We start from the raw sequence: 20,577 nt of genomic DNA on the forward strand, positions 1-20,577 counted from the left end.
TTATAGCTTCTGGGGTGGTCCTGGACACTTAGGCTTTAAAAATAACGAAAAAGAATTGATGTGGGCTTTAATTAAGTCGTCGGGAAAGTGAACGACCAAGTTCCGCGGTCGCGGTGGCTCTACCCGTGGGAAAACGGGTGTTGGCCGCGGTCCTAGCTCATGCTCTCTTCCGGAATTGCATTTTTTTGTCATTCTTGCATCGGGAGTATCTGAAGATCTAACCGTTGGATTGTCTCCAAACCAAGTGCATTAGAAAGCTGGTTGGATCCTCAATGTTGTCTCAAATTTTTGGGGTGATCAGACGGTGAGAAGGTCCTCATCGCTTGTCATACTTCTGACGGTCTGCATTTATCCAAAATTGCTCATTTGTTCCAAATTGCATATCTTTTGCCCAAGTTTCCTGTAAAGTCTTTTTAAACTTTAAAACATTGAAAAAACTTTAAAAACCATTGAAAACAGAGTAAAAAACCTGCATAAAACATAATTATGATCCATAAAAGTGGTCAAAATACGGTGTTATCAACTCCCCCAGCTTGACATTGTTGCTCGATTAGACTTAACCGGGGTCGTGACACTCTTTGGTCTCATCATTGTCCGATGATGGATCAATCAAAAACATCACTTCTCTTTCGTCTTCTCTTTCTTCAGCCAGATATGGCTTTACACGCTGTCCATTCACTGTAAATGAGTTTCCGGTTCTGTCCCACATGACTATGGCTCCGTATGGTTTGACTTCCTTTATCGTGAAGGGTCCTGACCATCTTGAAAGTAATTTTCCTGGAAAAAGCTTAAGATGAGAATTGAAAAGAAGTACCTTATCGTTAGGAGCAAAAGTTCTATGAATGATCTTCTTATCATGATATGCCTTAGTCTTCTCCTTGTAGATCTTCGAGTTTTCATATGCATTATGTCAGATTTCTTCTAACTCGTGATGTTGAAGTAGTCTTCTTTCTCCAGCTGTTTTCAAGTACATGTTCATCTCCTTGATAGCCCATTGCGCCTTATATTCTAGTTCTACTGGAAGGTGACATGCTTTTCCATAAACTAGGTTGAATAGTGTTGTTCCTAATGGTGTCTTGAATGCTGTTCGATATGCCCATAATGCATCGTCAAGCTTTGTAGACCAATCCTTGCGATGAACTGCAGTTGTTTTCTGCAAAATCGACTTGATTTCTCTGTTTGAGATTTCCACTTGACCGCTGGTTTGGGGATGGTATGGAGAGGCAACTTTAAGCGTAACTCCATTCTTTCTAAGAAGATTCTCGAAAATTCTGTTGATGAAGTGCGATCCTCCGTCACTTATCACAATTCTAGGAACTCCAAAACGCGGGAATATTACAGATTTAAACAGCTTCATGACAACTTTCGCATCATTGGTGGGACTAGCGACTGCTTCAACCCACTTAGAGACGTAGTCTACTGCTACTAAGATGTATTGGTTTCCAAAAGAAGTAGGAAAGGGTCCCATAAAATCTATTCCCCAGACATCGAAAATTTCGACTTCGTGATATATTCATAAATTACATCATTTAATGTACATATTTTAGTCCAAATCATGTTTCATTTGCATACATTTTAGGTTTTTAGGCATTTTTTTAGGACTTCGGAGATTACATTAGGTCCCAGAGAGTTTTGCATGTTTTGGAGTGTTAAACAGGTGCTTTTGGAGCCAATTTGGAGTGGAAGATGTGATTCAGATGAAGAAATGGAGTTGGAATGATCAAAAATGGTGAAAATGAGCAATTCTGAGTTTCTCGGCAAAATGCTGTACTGAAGGTCGAAAATCCTAGGCCAAAATCCTTCCCGCGGGTAGCTTTCTCGGCCAAAAACACGTGCCGCGGTTAAGTTTCTCGGCCAAACATCTCGAGTGCAGATACATCTCGGAAATCACGTTACCGGAAGGTTTTGCCGTCAGATTCAGCTGTTGGAGTCTTCATAAAGGTTGGAGATAATTGAGTCAAGAGTTCATAACAGTTGGAATCAAAGCATTTGGACCACGGAGCGGAAAGATATGGTAATCGGAAGACAGACCTCTCTCGCATCCATTCCGGAGCAATCCGATACTCCTGAATGATCGCCTGTCCGGGGAACCTTCCGGTCTGATTCAGTTGTCGGGTGCTTCATCAAAGTTGGAGAGGATTGGATCACGGTTCTATAGCAAGTGAAATCATGGAATTCGGACGCGTGAGAAGAAAGGTAAGCTCGTCGGAAGAAACTCCTGTCTCGCTGCCGTTTTGGACCGAGCCGATGAGCTCCGAAGAATTCGAAGGACGGTGCACTTCCAGGCCGATTCATTTTCCAGGGCCTTCGTGAGAATCATAGAAATTTTAGTACACTTTCAAGAACGTCCGAGATCATTCAATTCGGAGCTATGAGCAGGAAGATACGGTCTCCGGAATGGACACATGTCTAGACGCCTCTCTCTGATCGTGTAAATGCACTGCAAAGATGAGCCCTCCAGGAAGCCTTCCACTTCCCAAGAACCGAAGCTTCCTTCACCAAAGTTGGAGATATATGAGTCTTCTGTTTTCTGCAACCGGAATCACTCAATTCTGACAAGTATCTTAGAAGTTACACTCTCCGGAATGCGAAGTGGTCCAAGCTGCTCTGAATGCTGCGAGAAAGCCTTGCGACTTGGTTAACTCGCAGGTCTGAAGACGAATGCCTGGAAATTGATGCTGCGAGTTGAGAAGTGCGGGTAAGCTATCAATGGATGAGGTCTGAGGCTCCCGAGCAAGAAAATTGCTAAGTCCACAATACTGCGACTTGGGCATGCTACCTGGGAGACACTGGAACCAAGCCGCATGATCACTAGCAATTTACTCCGACTTGAGCCTGCTACCTGGGACTAGGGATGACCAAGTCGCACATGTACATTCCCCAAAACCGCCTTGGTCCTGCGAGTTGAAGAAGAAGAAGATTAAGCCGCACAAAGACTCGCAAAACACTCTGATAACACCGGATTTTGACCATTTTTATGGATCATTTTAATATTTTTTACAGGTGTTTTTACTCCATTTTCAAAGGTTTTCAAAGGATTTCTATGTTTCCGGATTTTAAAAGACTTTTCAGGTAATTTGGGATAAAGAGGCACAAAATGGAACAAAAAGACTCTTTTGGATAAATGCAGACCGTCAGAACTCTCATGGAGAGACAAAGACCTTCTCACCGTCTGATCACCCTCAAAATTGGACAACTTATAGAAGAATTAACCAGCTTTCAAATGCACTTGGTTTGGAGACATTCCAACGGTTGGATCTCAAGATATTCCATTAGCCCCGGAGCCACGCGGAGTCGGCCAGCAACTCACGCGACCGCGGCCAACAAGCTATTTGCCGCGGTCAGAAGCTTCCCGACCGTGGCCAACAAGCCAATTTCCGCGGTCACAACACTCCCGGCCGCGGCATTCAACCTCCGACTTAAAGTCCACTTATCTGAAGCCCAAAGTTATTCCCAGCCTCAATTCCGGAACCCTAGAGACCATGGAGTATTGGAGACTATAAATACATGTCATTTAGGTCGTTTTTAGGGAGAGCTTTTCATACTTTACAGAAACCCTTTTCCTTTAGCCGTTTTTATGAGATTTTTGTAGAAGATTGTTCAAGTCCGAGTTCTTCAATAGAGAAGCTTTCTTTATCTCTTTTCTTTACTGTTTTTCATTACTTTTACTAAAACCAATGATGATGTCGAACTCAGCCATGTCTGAGTAGATCCCGAGTTGGGCTTAGGGTTCCCGAAAGGGGCTCTCATAATCGATTAAGACATCTAGGTTTATAGATCTCGGATTTCGACCTGTTCTCTGTTTATTCTTGTTCTTATTGCATGTATGCTTGATTGATCACCTAATATCTGATCTAGATAGTTAGTGTTGCGAAAGTTTTCATTAAGTATCAGCCCTAGAATGAAACAGGCGATTTTTCCGTAGGAATGGAAACCTACCTGCGGCGAGATCGTGAGTATTGACGAGTCTTGTGCAGCTCTTGCGTTCTCTCCCTTCCAGGGCCAGAGTGGAAACCTACTGGTCAGGGTTGCGAGAAACAGTTGGTTATGATCACGACAGTGACGTAGTCATACCGCCGTACTCTAGCTCTAGAACCCATATATTGTTATCCGTCAATCCCAATCTATCTACACTAATGTTAAAACCGATTATGATCCCTTAGAGTTCCCAAAAGCTCAGCGGTTTTAGCCATAGTTTACAATTCCCTCGATTTTAACTTGCTTTCTTAGACCTGCATTTCAATTTCCTTAGTTCATTATTTACTTGCTTTATTTACCTTTCATGCGATATTTTACTTGCCTTATTTTTGTTTAGTTCGATATTTTACTTATTCCATTTGCATTTCATTCGATTTTCTTTACCTGCTTTTTAGGATAGATTTATTTGCTTTCTTTTGTTTTAGTTTAATTCGCAAGAAAAACAACCAACCTTTAAAACCAATTTAGTCTAGACATAAAGTTAAAAACCGTAGAAGAATACCAGGCACACAAATCTCTGTGGATTCGATCCCTAAATACTACAACTGATTAGCTGTGCACTTGCGGCTTTCATTTGTTTTGTTAAGGGTAAAACTTGTTCCCTCACGTAGTTGACACGAGCACGCATCAAGTTTTTGGCGCCATTGCCGGGGATTTGTTTCGCTGCCTTTTGCTATTTTTCTTGTTTTAACTTCTGTTCTAGACACCTGATCTCTTGTTCTTTCTTAAAGTTTTTCTGAACTATCTTTCCCTTCTTTTGTCTTTCTCTGAATTGCATGAATACCAGGCGTAGACCTGCAGGAGACATTCCAATTCTAGACGAGATAGACAGACACGAAAGAGAACTTCGAAGACTTAGACGAACGCAAGGAATGGCCAACGACGACCAGCCTGGAGATCCTATTAATCGAAATTTAAATATGGACCAAGAAGGGTCCGAACATGGAGAAAACGAAGAGAATGATCACAGAGAAGGTGATCATGCTCGACAAGATGGAGAGGAGGATGAGGTTCTTCCAAGAAACCACCAGAACCGAGAGAGAGAAGGACGTGAAGACCTTGATCCACCCATCAATGTAGCCGATGGTGACCACCCAGCAATGCAGCCGAATGAACGCATTCACCGCCCCATTCCGCCAGCAAATCAACACCGAAGACAAGCCAGGAACCATCGCATAGCTGACTTTGATGCACCTACTCAAAATTTTCAGAATCGATCTGCGATTCAAGTACCATTTCCAAATCGGAATGAGTTTGAAGTCAAGCCTCAAATCATCTCATTGGTGAAGCAAAACCAGTTCCATGGAGTTCCTTCTGAGCACCCAATGGACCATATCGAGCTTTTTGAAGAAATTTGCAGCATGATGAGAACAAACCAAGTTCCACCTGACTATTTAAAGTGTAAGTTGTTCCCTTTTTCATTAGCAGATAAAGCTCACCGTTGGTTGAAGTCTTTGCCTGCAGGATCGATTACTAATTGGGAAGAATGTAAAACTGCTTTCTTGAACCACTTCTACACTAAGTCAAGGTCGAACAATTTGAGAACGAAGATCTCAACCTTTCAACAAGGGCCAACTGAATCTTTCTATGAAGCTTGGGAACGTTTTAAGGAGTATGAACGTGATTGCCCTCATCATGGATTTCATGGATCAAGCCTGCTGAGCACATTTTACCGAGGTTTGCAACCAAAATACAAACTTTCACTTGATACAGCTAGCAATGGAGATTTTGGGCAAAAGACGATAACCCAAGGAAGAGCCCTCATCGAAAATTTGGCTCAAGCCAATAGCAATGACTGTCCTGAATATGATCGATCGATGAAGCAAGTCGGAACAGACAACAAGGAGATAACCGAGTTGAAGAACATGGTGAGCCAGCTTCTGAAGAGCAAGAATCGCCCGATCCATGCTTGTGAAACCAACAATGGCGCAGAAGAGGAAGGACCTAGTGATATCGATCACATTAATCAAGCATTTCAAGAAGAAGATGTGAACTACGTAGGAGCACTGGTGCCATACCAAAATCGCTCCAACAACAACTTCAACAACAACTTCCGGAATGCAAATTACAACAATCTCTCTTACCGCAATCCAAATGTGGAGAACCCTCAAGATCAGTACTACCCACCTCAGCAAAAATCATTCCAAAACAAGTTTCAAGGTGGAAACTTTGGAGGAATAGTACCATATCAACCGCGACAGCCATATAACTACCAAGGTACGGGTTTTAACAATCAATTTGTACAACAGCAGGGAGTCACGATGAACCAGCTAGCTTCACAAATCGGTAGACTTGAACAGTCAATCCAACAGCTCGTTATGACAAACAAAAAAGCGTCTAAAGATGTGAACGTGAAAGTGGACTGCATGTACAATGATCTGAATGGTAAGTTTGAATCTTTATCTTCGCACGTAAAGAAGTTAGATGTGCAAGTCGCCCAAACAGCCGACTCTATGAAGAGGCAAAGTGGAGTTCTTCCAGGAAGAGTTGAAGATAACCCTAAGAAGTTTTGCAACGCCATAACAACATTGCCCGAAGAAGAGTCCGAAACCGATGGAAAGAAAGAAGAAACCCCAATCTTTGTACCACTGTACAAGGACATCGATCCCAAGCAGCCACCGTTTAAGGTACCCGAACGATCACCGTTTCAAAGGCTTACCAAAGCCAATGATCCGGGACGTTTTGTTTTCCAGTGTTTCATTTCAGGAATCAAGTTTACAGACTGCTTGTGCGATTCCGGAGCCAATGTCAATATCATGTCTAAGGCATTTCCCGAAAGATTGGGCATAAAAACCTTAAGGACATCGACGGTTAAGGTTATCTTTGGAGATTCATCTCAAAAAGATACTGAAGAGGCGATTCATGATCTACAAGTTCTAGTGGGAGATAAGATTGTTCCAGCAGATTTCCAAGTCCTGGAGATGGATAAAGACAAGGAGAGGCCACTCATTTTCGGGAGACCATTCCTAGCTACAGTAGGAGCAATAATCGATCACGCGAACCGCGCTGTTTTCCTCAATGTGGACAGAAAAAGGTACTATCGTACTATCTTAGATGAATTTCCAAGTAAAGGAAACAGGCCAAAAGAGAAAGAAAAGGAGAAGCCGAAAGCCTTTGCAAAGATCAAGATCATCATTCCACCGGACGCAACAGAAACTAGTGAGGATCAAATACAGGAGCTGATCGAAAACACAAAAAGAGTTCTGAACAACATTAAAGTCCGAAAGAAGATTAAAGGTAAGAAGACTTCTCTTCAAGGAGAAGAAGTAAAACCTCCACCAACCGGAAGTGATAAAGGCACATCAAGTGAAGTGCCATTCAAATCAGCCTGATTCCTCATGCTTACGTCGAGCTAAACGACTTAAAAAAAAAACGCTTAATGGGAGGCAACCCATTTAGGTACTCTTTCTTTTAATTTTCTTTTCCCTTTTAGAGTTTATGCTTTCTTTTTCTTTTTAAGTATTAGGTAATTTACAAAAAAAAAAAAAAAAAAAAAAACACAAAAAAATCAGAAAATTAGAAAAACCAATAAGAAAAAGGTAGGTCTTTAGCTGCTCGGCCCAGCAAAGACGAGAAGATTGGACAATGCTCGGCCCAGCAAAGACGAGAAGATTGGACAATAGGCCGCAGGAGGAAGACCCGCAGTCGCAACAGACCTGACCGCGGCCAAGAGTGCATTGACGCGGCGCCGGAAATGTGACCACGGCCGAGCCCTCAGCCACCGCGGTCGTGCGTCTCCTGACCGCGGCCGTTGGTCGTTGAGATGATTCCGCGGATTTCTGCCGCTTCCCGGTGTTGCCTGTGATTCCCGGTTTTGCCTGGTGATTCCCGGTATTTCCCGAAATGTTCCCGGTAAAACCCGAAAAGATCCTCCGTAAGTTTTAAACTTTCCTAATGTGCAAACAAGAAAAGGTAAGTTCCCGTAAACTTAAAAATTTCCAGAAATTTTCCGTTTTTGCTTCAAAAACGCTTTTTAAAAAAAAGAAACAAACTTTTTGGATCAAAACTCTTTCTTCTCTTCTCTTCCAAAAGACTTAGAGATTTAGGAGAAAGAACACATTTTCAATTTTTAAGCTTTTTAAGAGATTTTTGGCTCAAACCTCACTCTTTTTCGAAGCTGATTTCAATTCTGCCATCAATTCTCTCTTTCCAGCAAGGTATGAACCTCAAACTCACCATTCTTACTCGATTTTGAACTTAGGGTTTTCTTTAAAAACCCAGAATCTTGGTCTATTGATGGTGGAAATAGCTTAAGAATGATAGATTATCCATGTAGGTTATCTAAAAATCGATTTTAGCACCTAGCTTTAGAGGAATTGAGATTTTTGAAATTTGGATTCTTCATGCTTCATAAAAATCGAATTTGGAACAGCAAAATTGATGAATTTGATTTAGTCTTGTGTGATTAGTGATTAGTATTGGGTAATCTTTAGAATTCACATGGAAATTGCTCATAAAAACCGATTTTTAAAAGATTTCTATGTTGAGAACATCAAAAATCCAAATTTAGTCATGAACTACTTGATTTCTCTGATTTAATATCAATTTCGTTTGCTAATAATTTTAATTAATTTCTTTATACTAGTATTAGTATAACAGATCTTAATATGTTAAAATTAGCATCCAAAACTCACTCTTTTTCTAAGAATCATTTCATTTTGCAGAAAATGGATGAAACCAGATCCCAAAGGAGCCGTCGAACTGGTGGCAGCTCCGATGATATTCCCGACGATGCTACTCTAGGAGAGTACATGCTGAACCAAGCTAGACCGAGAAGAAGAAGCTATGTGATGAGATTGCTCCAGCATTCAAGAGAAACACGAGCACCTCCCGAACCACCACAGATTCGATACATTGGGAGGGAGACAAACCCGAGAGTGGACTATGCAAGGCGTTTCAAGAAGCTGAACATCAAACCCACGCCTTGCATTGATTATCATACACTTGAGATGCTTAGAATCAGAGAGGATGTGATCTGGTACATCGATGCACTTAAGCTGAGACCCTACTTGGAGCTGAACCTTCCGACTTATCCTGAGCTAGTCCCTGAGCTTTTAGCGACCGTCACACTCCACCACACGAAGAGGAGGAACCCCAGAGCATCAGATGGCATCTTGTCATTCTCCATCCGCGGACAACCTTATTCTCTCACCATTTCCGAGGTTTGTGAAGCTCTTAAGCTTCCGTACACTGATGGCATCTACCTTGAAGATGAACCTGATCTTAACCTATGGAGAGAGATGGGTAATGGAGCTTACGATAGTGGGAGATCTAAGTCAGCCCTTCTTAGCACACACTTTTAGCACACACGATCTTCTCTAGAGCCAACATGGGAGGTGTCTTGAAGACTGAGCTCATTACACTTCAGATTCCGTTTATGGATGACCCACGACTTGCCTGCTTTGCCTGGATCATATCGCAGAATATGGTAAAGGTGAAGCATGATTTACATGGTTGCGATGACGCTACTCCAGCCTTCGGGAGTGCTATTACAGCGATACTACAGACTGTAGGATTCGATTTCTCATCTGATGATCCACTTCCCGATATCTGGTATGATCTACTTTATCTCTCTCGCGATCACACAATCTATCTTGCCGCTTTCGATCCAGACAGGTTTGGTTACAAATATTGCACTGGCACTGAGGAGCACCGAGTCCGCTTATCTTCATCATCTATCCCGAGATTGTGCAACGGAGGACGCCCTCGATGGACTCCGGAATCCGATGATTTTCTGCCATCCGTACCTCGATTACCATTCACCTTTGGCCAGTACATAGTGGCCAAGGCGAGGCGTGATGCAGCTGCGGCCCGTGCTCATTTTCAGCCATCTATTCCGACAGGCCACACCTCATCATCCACATCATCACACACTCATTCCGATCTGGAGCGCAGAGTTGAGAGACAGGGACGAGCTTTGAGCGCGTTGTCACCTTCTTACAGGAGCAGCACCAGTTCACAGACGACACTTCAGAGGATGAGTGATTGACCAGCACTTCACTACCATCAATGTTCTATCATCATTTTCTTTTCTTTTATCTTATTTTATCTTATTTTGCTTTTATTCACCATCTTCTCACCAACTTTTTCACACTGGGGACAGTGTGATTTAAGTCTGGGGGAGGATGTCTATCCGTACTAATTATTTTCCTGCCTTTGCTTTTAAATTTCAAGTACTTTTTAAATTTTAATATGTAACTTATTCGACATTAAGTATTTTTCAGGAATGTTTGACGCAAAACTATGATGATTTAGACCTGCACACTTCTACACTATGCATGATAGCTCATTTGTGGTTAGCACTAGACTAGGCGGTAGCTAGAGTACTTGCACTACGAACTCCCACCAGAGGACTTCTATTCATGGAGATTCTTTCTAATAGGATATACTAGCTCATTTTATTTGGACTTAATATTGATATCTAATTTTCTCATCATTGATTTTAGGCAGGCATCGACATACACATATAGGACGTCTTTTACCATCACTTTTACCACTCTTTGTCGTCCTAGATGACCAGTTTATCTTTATCTGGTACCATACCTTAAACCCAAAACCTTTGTTTTCAATCCTCATGCATTCTCTCTTTAGTTTATATCAGCAGATATGTGCAAAAACGTCGGAGAGAAGAGGAGCGACGCAGTTTTGAGTCACTCGCAAAAGAGACTGAATGGAATTGGGAAGGAAGAGTATCAGAAACATAATAAAGCTTTACAAGACAGATATTAACTGGTAAATTCGTGCTCTCTAAGACTCTATATCTAAAGGTGTTCCCTTTCATTAAAAAAAAAAAAAAAAAAAAAAAACGTGAAAAGAGAAAGGGAAACAAAAAGTCTAATGAGTCTTAGATTGTCGAAAATTATGGAGCAATGAGCAACCACTATTCGTTTAAGGAGCTATTGTTTTGAAAGATTTACAAAAATCTAAGTCTGGGGGAGTTTGGAGAGAACTTGAGGAAGAAAACCACGAATCTATGAAAAGAAGAAAGTGACTGAAAACTGTGGATACCAACAGCTTCACTCTCTCTTGTGGTTTTGCATAATGTCCTGCATCCTCCAGATCTTCAGGTAACCATTAAACACTTTAAGCCATACCCCCAAATAATCCTTCTTTACACCTAGCCTAGATTGCCTTGCCTAGATTTTCTTTGATGAGAACAACCGAGATTTTTAATGAATGTTAAGAGCTAGTTGACTGGAAGTTAGATCTTAGTGCATAGATTTCTGCATGACGGATTAACGGACTAGTTATGCCTGTATTGCTAGTGAGAATTTTCTAGGCTATTCCCGATTGATGCATACTGATTCATATTGGTCTAGAAGTTTGGTCTCTGAAATTTTGTTTAGTTCCTGCGTTTTCAAACCTCTCGCCGAGATTTAGCCTTTGTTTTGTTTGAGGACAAACAAAAGACTAAGTCTGGGGGAGTTGATAACACCGGATTTTGACCATTTTTATGGATCATTTTAATATCTTTTACAGGTGTTTTTACTCCATTTTCAAAGGTTTTCAAAGGATTTCTATGTTTCCGGATTTTAAAAGATTTTTCAGGTAATTTGGGATAAAGAGGGAAAAAATGGAACAAAAAGACTCTTTTGGATAAATGCAGACCGTCAGAACTCTCATGGAGAGACGAAGACCTTCTCACCGTCTGATCACCCTCAAAATTGGACAACTTATAGAAGAATCAACCAGCTTTCAAATGCACTTGGTTTGGAGACATTCCAACGGTTGGATCTCAAGATATTCCATTAGCCCCAGAGCCACGCGGAGTCGGCCAGCAACTCACGCGACCGCGGCCAACAAGCTATTTGCCGCGGTCAGAAGCTTCCAGACCGCGGACAACAAGCCAATTGCCGCGGTCACAACACTCCCGACCGCGGCATTCAACCTCCGACTTAAAGCCCACTTATCTGAAGCCCAAAGTCATTCCCAGCCTCAATTTCGGAACTCTAGAGACCATGGAGTATTGGAGACTATAAATACATGTCATTTAGGTCGTTTTTAGGGAGAGCTTTTCATACTTTACAGAAACCCTTTTCCTTTAGCCGTTTTTATGAGATTTTTGTAGAAGATTGTTCAAGTCCGAGTTCTTCAATAGAGAAGCTTTCTTTATCTCTTTTCTTTACTGTTTTTCATTACTTTTACTAAAACCAATGATGATGTCGAACTCAGCCATGTCTGAGTAGATCCCGAGTTGGGCTTAGGGTTCCCGAAAGGGGCTCTCATAATCGATTAAGACATCTAGGTTTATAGATCTCGGATTTCGACCTGTTCTCTGTTTATTCTTGTTCTTATTGCATGTATGCTTGATTGATCACCTAATATCTGATCTAGATAATTAGTGTTCCGAAAGTTTTCATTAAGTATCAGCCCTAGAATGAAACAGGCAATTTTTCCGTAGGAGTGGAAACCTACCTACGGCGAGATCGTGAGTATTGACGAGTCTTTTGCAGCTCTTGTGTTCTCTCCCTTCCAGGGCCAGAGTGGAAACCTACTGGTCAGGGTTGCGAGAAACAGTTGGTTATGATCACGACAGTGACGTAGTCATACCGCCGTACTCTAGCTCTAGAACCCATATATTGTTATCCGTCAATCCCAATCTATCTACACTAATGTTAAAACCGATTATGATCCCTTAGAGTTCCCAAAAGCTCAGCGTTTTTAGCCATAGTTTACAATTCCATCGATTTTACTTGCTTTCTTAGACCTGCATTTCAATTTCCTTAGTTCATTATTTACTTGCTTTATTTACCTTTCATGCGATATTTTACTTGCCTTATTTTTGTTTAGTTCGATATTTTACTTATTCCATTTGCATTTCATTCGATTTTCCTTACCTGCTTTTTAGGATAGATTTATTTGCTTTCTTTTGTTTTAGTTTAATTCGCAAGAAAAAAAACCAACCTTTAAAACCAATTTAGTCTAGACATAAAGTTAAAAACCGTAGAAGAATACCAGGCACACAAATCTCTGTGGATTCGATCCCTAAATACTACAACTGATTAGCTGTGCACTTGCGGCTTTCATTTGTTTTGTTAAGGGTAAAACTTGTTCCCTCACGTAGTTGACACGAGCACGCATCACACTCCTACTTGGGCGTGCGGCTAAGACAAAGCGATTTAAGTCTCACAAGATAAGTTCTTCATCTACTGCGACTTGGGCATGCTACCTGGGAGACACTGGACCAACCCGCAGTAATTCCACTTTACCCACTAAAGCCGGGTCAGGACCCGGTTTGTTCCGGGCTGACCCGGTTCATTAGCACTTAGTATATATAGCTTTTTGGAGAAAAACCCTAGACATGTTATCTTCTCTCTTAGTTTCTCTCTAGTTTTCTTTGCTTTTTAGTGTAAAAACGTTTTTGATTAAGAGATATCTCAAGGATTTAATCAATCTAAGTCTGTTTCTTATCATCTCATCATATCATTTCTACTTCTAATCATGATTAACATCATCTCTTGCAAAAGATTAGATGTGTTCTTCATGATTAGTGAGTAGTCATCTTTTTAAACTTCTAGGTGTGTAGATTAGGGTGCTTAGATGTTTGATTTGTGATGTTTAGGGTTTAGATTCTCATTTCATTTTCTTAGTTAGCTGCTCCTAATGCCAGATTTTCTTGGGAAAGTGAAATCTGGGTTCATAGGCATTTCATGCACCAAAAGTGTTTGATGAAATGCCTGAAAGAGCTAACTTAAGGGTTTATGTTTTAAATGCCATGGGAATGTTTGTTTGAAGCATAAATGACAAATTATAACTGTGTCTTAATGCTCATTAGTTCATATTTCACAAATGAGAATTTGGTTTGAAAGTGGATTAGTGTAGAGATTAATGCCTTCATGACAGGATTAGTCTAGATTAGAGTTCTAAGTTGAAATGGTTGAGATCATGTGATTGCTTGTTATGTCTTTCTGTATAAGATTCAGTCTTCTTGGTTGAGAGATTGTTTGGTCACTTATTAGGCTTGATGCATTATGCTTGTTGATTGCTTGATTATATCTAATGGTTGTTAGACTTGATTAAGTGATTAGCAAAGGGATTATTGTCATGGGAATGAATTAATCTGATTAAGAAGCCTGGACTAAAGAGTAGCAAGTGTTGAATTATGTTCTTAGCATCATGAATCAATATCTAAAGCACCCTAATCAATGATCACATCTAGAGGTTTATCTTTTATCATTTGCTTAATCATCATCACTTTGTTTTGTTTGCTTGCTTTGTTTAGTTCATTCATAATAGCTTGCTTGTTTCTTGTTTTATGCTTTCTTGTTACTTTGTTCACACCAAAACTCATCTTTGATTACTTGACTTAAGAACTTGTCACATAAACTAGTGCCTAACTACCACACATATGGATTGACACCCCTTATACTACTTTGACAAGGGGATTGATAACCCATCTAAGAACAAAAAAATCTTAGTTATCAATTGGCGCCGTTGCCATATTGTGTGGGGATTGTTAGCATTAGTTTCTTATATAGTTTTTGAGATCAAGTTTCTTTTGTTTTACTGATCACCTTTAAAGTTCTGTCTTTGTTCTCAGGTTTATGATCACAAGAAGCCAAGCCAGAAGCCAAAGAGAAAGAGCTGTTCACTTGGAGAGGTTAGGAATGAATCAGCAAGTTGGGAATGAGCATCAGGCTCAAGAAGCTGATCAAGGTCAAAGAGCTTGTAATGGGATTGGAATTCAGGCTCAACAGGCTCAGGTCCATCAGGGACACGCTCAAGGTAACCAGAACCAAGACCGACCTCAGGTTAATCCACCACAGCCCCACCCAAACCCACCCATAGGTCATCAGCCTCCACCAGTCTTTGTTGGTGAGAATGACCGAGCTTATGCACACCAGCATGGAGCAGGAATCAGGCCACCTCCTGTCCAAAACAACAACTTTGAGGTGAAGGCATCTTTGATCAATATGGTTCAGAATCAGAAGTTCCATGGCTTACCTATGGAGGATCCCTTGGAGCATCTGGATCAGTTTGACAGAGTTTGTGATCTCAGTAAGATGAATTGGGTATCTGAAGACAGCTTCAAACTGAGATTGTTCCCATTCAGCCTTGGAGATAAAGCACATCAGTGGGAAACTATGTTCCTTCGGCCTATATGTGCCTATGCAGGAATGGGATAAAGTCAGGTGTTGCAGATATGACAAGGAAAAGATAAGTTTCTGAGAAACTATTCTTTTCTTTAATTTTCATATCTCTTGACTTGGGTTTGATGAATGTTTATACTTTAATGTAGGTTAAGGCTACTCGGTTGAATGCATCTTACGGCTAAGTCTACTGCTGTGTAATCACATCACTCACCCATTGTTAAAGAGGTCAGTCTTATCCTAACACTGTGATAAGTGGTGTAGTAAATGCTTAAGTATTTAAGTTGTATGTACGTAAATAGATATAGGTTAATAAGGAAAGAGATATAGGTGAAGTAGTTTAAGACTTGGTCGTAAATGCTTAGTGTAGATTAGATAACGGTCATAAATTGTAACACTTTGATAAGTATTAAATTGTTGTTAGGTTGATGTCTTGTCTCTCTTTAATCTCTCTCTCTCTCATCTCTCTCTTTAATCCTTTCAACTCATCTCTCTTTTTAATCTCTCTCTCTTTAATCCTTTTAACTCATCTCAACTCATCTATCTCTTTAAACCTCTCGACTTCAATCCTCCAATATCTCATTCCTTCTTCATTGTCTTTCTTTCATCTCTGTCTCCTCCTTTGTCGAAATGGATTTGCATTCGGGTTTTCCATTTTCACACACCTCCAAATTCGTGGACTTGTTGAACAGTCAACATGATAATGAAGCTTCGGATCATGTTCTCGTGTTCAGTACTCAGTGTACTCAGCCTTCACAGATTGGTGATACGAATGGGACTTCTGGAAGGAAGTCTTGGTCACCGTACGAGGATGTTCTCCTCATCAGCTCATGGCTGAACACCTCAAAAGACCCTATTGTGGGCAATGATCAACGTTCAAGAGCCTTTTGGAAGCGGATTGCTTCATACTATGCAAATAGTTTGAAGCCAGGATGTGAACCACACAGTGCAAGACAGTGTAAGCAAAGGTGGCACAAAATGAATGACCTCGTTTGCAAGTTCTGTGGCGCGTATGAGACGGATTCAAGAGATACAACGAGTGGGCAGAATGACAACGACATGCTGAAGGTGGCGCACCAGATATTCTTCAGCGATCAGAAGAAGTTTAACTTGGAGCATGCATGGAACGAGTTGAAGAACGACCAAAAATGGGCTGAGCTTTCCACAACCAAAACTGATGCAAACTCTAAAAAAAGAAGGGCAGAGGAGAGTTCACAGTCGCCAACTGGGAATGCAGAAGACGATCAAAGAAGTGCAGAGGATGGTCAAGCAAACACACAGCCACCTGGTGTCAAGGCTGCGAAGGCAAAAGGGAAGAAGGTCACAGCAGAGGCCAACAAAGCCATGATGACTGAGTTCGAGAGGATGTGGGCCTGCAAGGAAAAAGAACTTGCCATGAAACGAGATGTGGCAAAAATGGGGCTTCTTGACTTTCTAATGAAGAAGGAAACGTTAAACAAAAGGGAAGAAGGCCTGAAGCAGAAACTACTCACAGATTTGATGTCCACTTAGGTATGTTTTTGAGTTTACTCCCTTTGTGATGTTGGGCTTTCTTGTTTCTTTCATATGTTGTACACTTATCTTGCTTTTGATTGGGAAATTTCACTTTTTTTGCAGGCACATGCGGATAGGATTCTCACCACAAGCGTAGTCGGCAGAAGAAGACATGAATGGGCCATGTCGTGTTGTTTTTTCTGTTTGGAAAAAGCTCACATGTTTGATTCTCTTATGTATTATTTGTACATGGTGTTCTTTTCACCACAAGTTTGTAATCGTTTGTAAACCACAATATTTCTACTCTCTTGTTCTATTTATATGCTTCCATTTGTATCATTGTAATGTATCCGACTTGGTGTTTTTTTTGCAACTCTCTTCTTCTTATTGCTACTCGTTTATTCTTATTGCTACTCTTTCCTCTTGTTCATCATTTTAAACTCTTCTCTTGTTCATCATTTTAAACTCTTCTCTTGTTCAACAACGCTGTGATGACTTGATGTTTAAACTCTTCTCTTGTTCCTCATTTTAAACACCTTGTTCATCTTTCTAGTTTCAAACACCAAACATATAAAAAAAACATATGGCATCTTCTTCTTCCAACAACAATTTTGATGGATCTTCTTCAAACATCAATTTTTATGGATCTTATGAAGAAAGTTATTTTGATGGATCTTCTTAAAACTTCAATGTTGATGGATCTTATTCAAACACCAATTATGATGCATCTTATTCAAACATCAATTTTGATAGATGATATCCAAACCTCAATTTTGATGGATCTTCCTCAAACAACAATTTTCATGGATCCATTGATGAAGCTTTTGAGCGACGGTTGATCAACTATTTGATCAAACTTTAGACAAACTTTTCATTGAATATGGAAATCGTTTGGAAGCACCAAAAACAAGGAAAAACGAGCTTACATCGAAAGAGATCATGAAGAAGGGCACAATCGGTTATGGAACATTTACTTCAGTGATGCTGCAACGTATCCTCCTAATTTATTCCGGCGACGTTTTAGGATGAACAAGCATTTATTCTTACATATCGTCGAGAAACTATCTACTGAAGTTCAATACTTCCTTTAGAAAAAAGATGGTCTACGAAGTTTAGTCTCTCTCCACTCCAAAAATATACAGCCGCCATTCGTCTACTGGCATATGGAACAGCGACCGATACGGTGGACGAATATCTCCGACTTGGTGAAACCACCGCTCGTGCATGTTTGGAATATTTTGTCGAAGCCATTATTAATTTGTTTGGTGATGAGTACTTAAGAAGACCCACACCAGAGGACCTTCAACGCTTACTCTATATTGGAGAGGAACGAGGATTTCCCGGAATGATAGGCAACATCGACTGTATGCATTGGGAGTGGAAGAATTACCCTACCGCTTGGAAAGGACAATTTTCTCGTGGTGCGGGAAAACCAACAATCGTGTTAGAGACAGTAGCTTCATATGATCTTTGGATATGGCATGCTTTTTTCGGACCTCCAGGTACCTTAAACGATATAAATGTTCTTGATCGTTTACCAGTTTTTGATGACATAATTCAAGGTAAATCACCAACAGTCAACTATACCGTCAATGGAAGGGAGTATAATTTGGCGTACTATCTCACAGATGGTATTTATCCAAAATGGGCAACTATTATACAATCTATTTCACTTCCCCAATCTTTGAAGGCACGTTGTTTTGTGGAGCGTTAAGAAGGTGCCCGAAAAGATGTAGAGCGAGCATTTGGAGTCTTGCAATATCGCTTTGCCATTGTCAAAAATCCGGAACTTTTTTGGGATAAATAGAAAATTGGAAAGATTATGAGAGTCATCATCCATAATATGATTGTAGAAGATGAAAGAGAAGGATACAATCTATTAGATACTATTGCAGAATTTCAACCAGGAGACGAAAGCGGAAATTCTAATGTGGATATGTCGTATTCCACTGCCATGGTTTCAAATATTACCGATATGCTGACAGCTTAGAAAAAAGTTTGTGATAAACAGCAGCATCATCAATTGAAATCTGATCTGGTCGAATATGTATGGCAATGATTTGGACATTATTATGATAACAACTAAATTTTATAGCAAATTTTATGTTTTATTTGTATTAATCCATTGTATTAAATCATATAATTATGTTTTTCAAATAAATTATTATTATAATAATATTTTTTAGAAACCTTATCCGGTTTCTAGCAATGTTCAGCAAAAAAACACGGTCTCTACAGAGTCTCTAAAATCAGTCTTCAAACCAAAAAATATAATAAGAAAATGGTGAAGAGACCCATTTGGGTCTTTGGGATGAGGATGCTCTGAGACTCTAAACTTGGACTAAAAATGCAATCCTAAACATGTAAATTATGAATAAATCAGAACCCTCCGTGTATTCGCTGTCACCAAAATTTTCATCGCCTTCCAAAAGGTCAGCCCCTTGTTTTATGTTCTTGGTTCTTGATACGGCTGAGTTAGTTGCACCCTCTCAAGCTTCTTCCTTATGCAGATTCTGGGGATCAAGAGGTTTCTGACGCCTCATCTACTAGTGCTCCACGACCCTTAACTCGCAACAACCGCAGAGGTATCCCTCGAAGATCCTCAGCTCGCGAGTTTGAAAAGGCTAGGAAGGGCAAGGATCCGGCTAGGAGCACTGAGTCCGTTCGAGCAGACCAGATCAGGAAAGCTGTGAACGACGCAATAGGGTAAGACTCTGATACTTTCGAGACTCCCAAGATCGACCTCACAGTTGATCCAGCGCGTCAGAAAAACTTGATCGGCTCGTAGGATTCTGAGAAAACTTTGCAGACCAAGAAGCTGAGGGTTGGGGATCGAACTCCTGATCGGAGATCGAATTCTTCGAATGGATCGAAGGATATTGTCCCTTACAGTTCTAGTTTCAACCATGTCAAGAGGTGCCCCATAGTCGACGATCCTGAAGAAGTTGTCTTCCTGCTGCGCCATTTAAGGCCAGCAGGTTCCGTGTTACCTCTTGTGAGGGATATATGGAGCGCGCAGTGTACATCAAGATGATGGATGCTTATGGCAAGGTAAGCTTCATTTTCTTCATTGACTAGTTTGACTGTGATAGATAGTAATCTGTTCTTCTTTCTTTTGTAGTCCTTGAAGGCCAACAATGAGAATGCTGCTGTGCTTGATGGGCACTCCAGAAATCTGCCTTCCGTGGAGGAGCTTGTGGAAATGAAGAAGACGATGTTTGACCTTAGCTCGAAGATGAAAGCTTCGGAGGAGAGGGAGAAACGTCTGGATAACCAGCTCCTCTCTACTAAGACGTCGGCAAACTCTACTGCTCGATATGTTGAATACTTGGCCGAGAAGATGCGGAAGCTCAAGGACGACTGCAACACAAAGGTCTTGCGGACAAGTATTTCACTATCTTAAGGTTCCTCAGGGATAAGTTGGAGAAGAAACAGCATGAGGCAGCATGTGAGGCTGAGCTTGAGGAGGACGAGTCGAACGTCATCCTTCTCAAGGACATCTTAAGTGGCGAGCTTTCGGTGATTGCAGAGTATGCTCGTCTTGAGGAGAAGATCCTTGTGCTTACCAAGAATTACAATGCCGCTGAGTTATCAGACTTCTCCCTTGCTAAACTTGATCTTCCCAGATCTCGGAGACGTCGATGAGGCTGATGGAGATTGACCCAGCGACTCAAGTGTCTAAGGAGTGATCTGCCTATTTTTCTTTTACTCCCTCTCATCTTTTGCTTCCTTTTGAACTTGGTTGCCTTTAAAGACTTTGTCTTTTGTTTTCTTTCGTAGTACTTCTTTGTTTCTTGCAGTATTTTGGTACTCCGGAGGGTTTTAATCCTTTTAAATTTTTTAGCTCGGGAGGGCTATGCTTTCTGTTTCACTTGCGTGCATTTTACTTATCTTATCCGAGCCTTTGCGGAAATTAGAAGTATCTTTACTAATCTTTAACTTGCCAGCTAAGGCTTTTTTTAGTAAAGGTTAATAAGACTTATTACTTTTGTTTTGAAGGTTTGTAAACTTCGGC

The 20,577-nt window shown here is 40.7% G+C and overlaps 1 protein-coding gene and 1 non-coding gene across 2 annotated transcripts; one reads left to right on the forward strand and one right to left on the reverse strand.

Annotated features, from left to right (window-relative positions):
* Positions 1–5,513: 5,513 nt before the first annotated feature.
* Positions 5,514–5,620, reverse strand: LOC112083160. Its single transcript, XR_002897459.1, has one exon. It is a non-coding gene; the product is annotated as a small nucleolar RNA R71 (small nucleolar RNA).
* Positions 5,621–15,698: 10,078 nt separating this feature from the next.
* On the forward strand, positions 15,699–16,580 carry LOC112083113 (glutathione S-transferase T3-like). Its single transcript, XM_024150843.1, has one exon. The coding sequence runs from the start codon at positions 15,699–15,701 to the stop codon at positions 16,578–16,580; it is 882 nt and encodes a 293-aa protein (XP_024006611.1).
* The last annotated feature ends 3,997 nt before the right edge of the window (positions 16,581–20,577 follow it).

The sequence above is a fragment of the Eutrema salsugineum genome, unplaced genomic scaffold (genome assembly GCF_000478725.1).
Source record: "Eutrema salsugineum unplaced genomic scaffold, Eutsalg1_0 scaffold_7, whole genome shotgun sequence".
Taxonomy (NCBI): Eukaryota; Viridiplantae; Streptophyta; class Magnoliopsida; order Brassicales; family Brassicaceae; genus Eutrema; species Eutrema salsugineum.

Excerpts from the sequence above, each read along its gene's own strand:
- LOC112083113 (XM_024150843.1), top strand. The coding sequence starts at position 15,699 with ATGGATTTGCATTCGGGTTTTCCATTTTCACACACCTCCAAATTCGTG.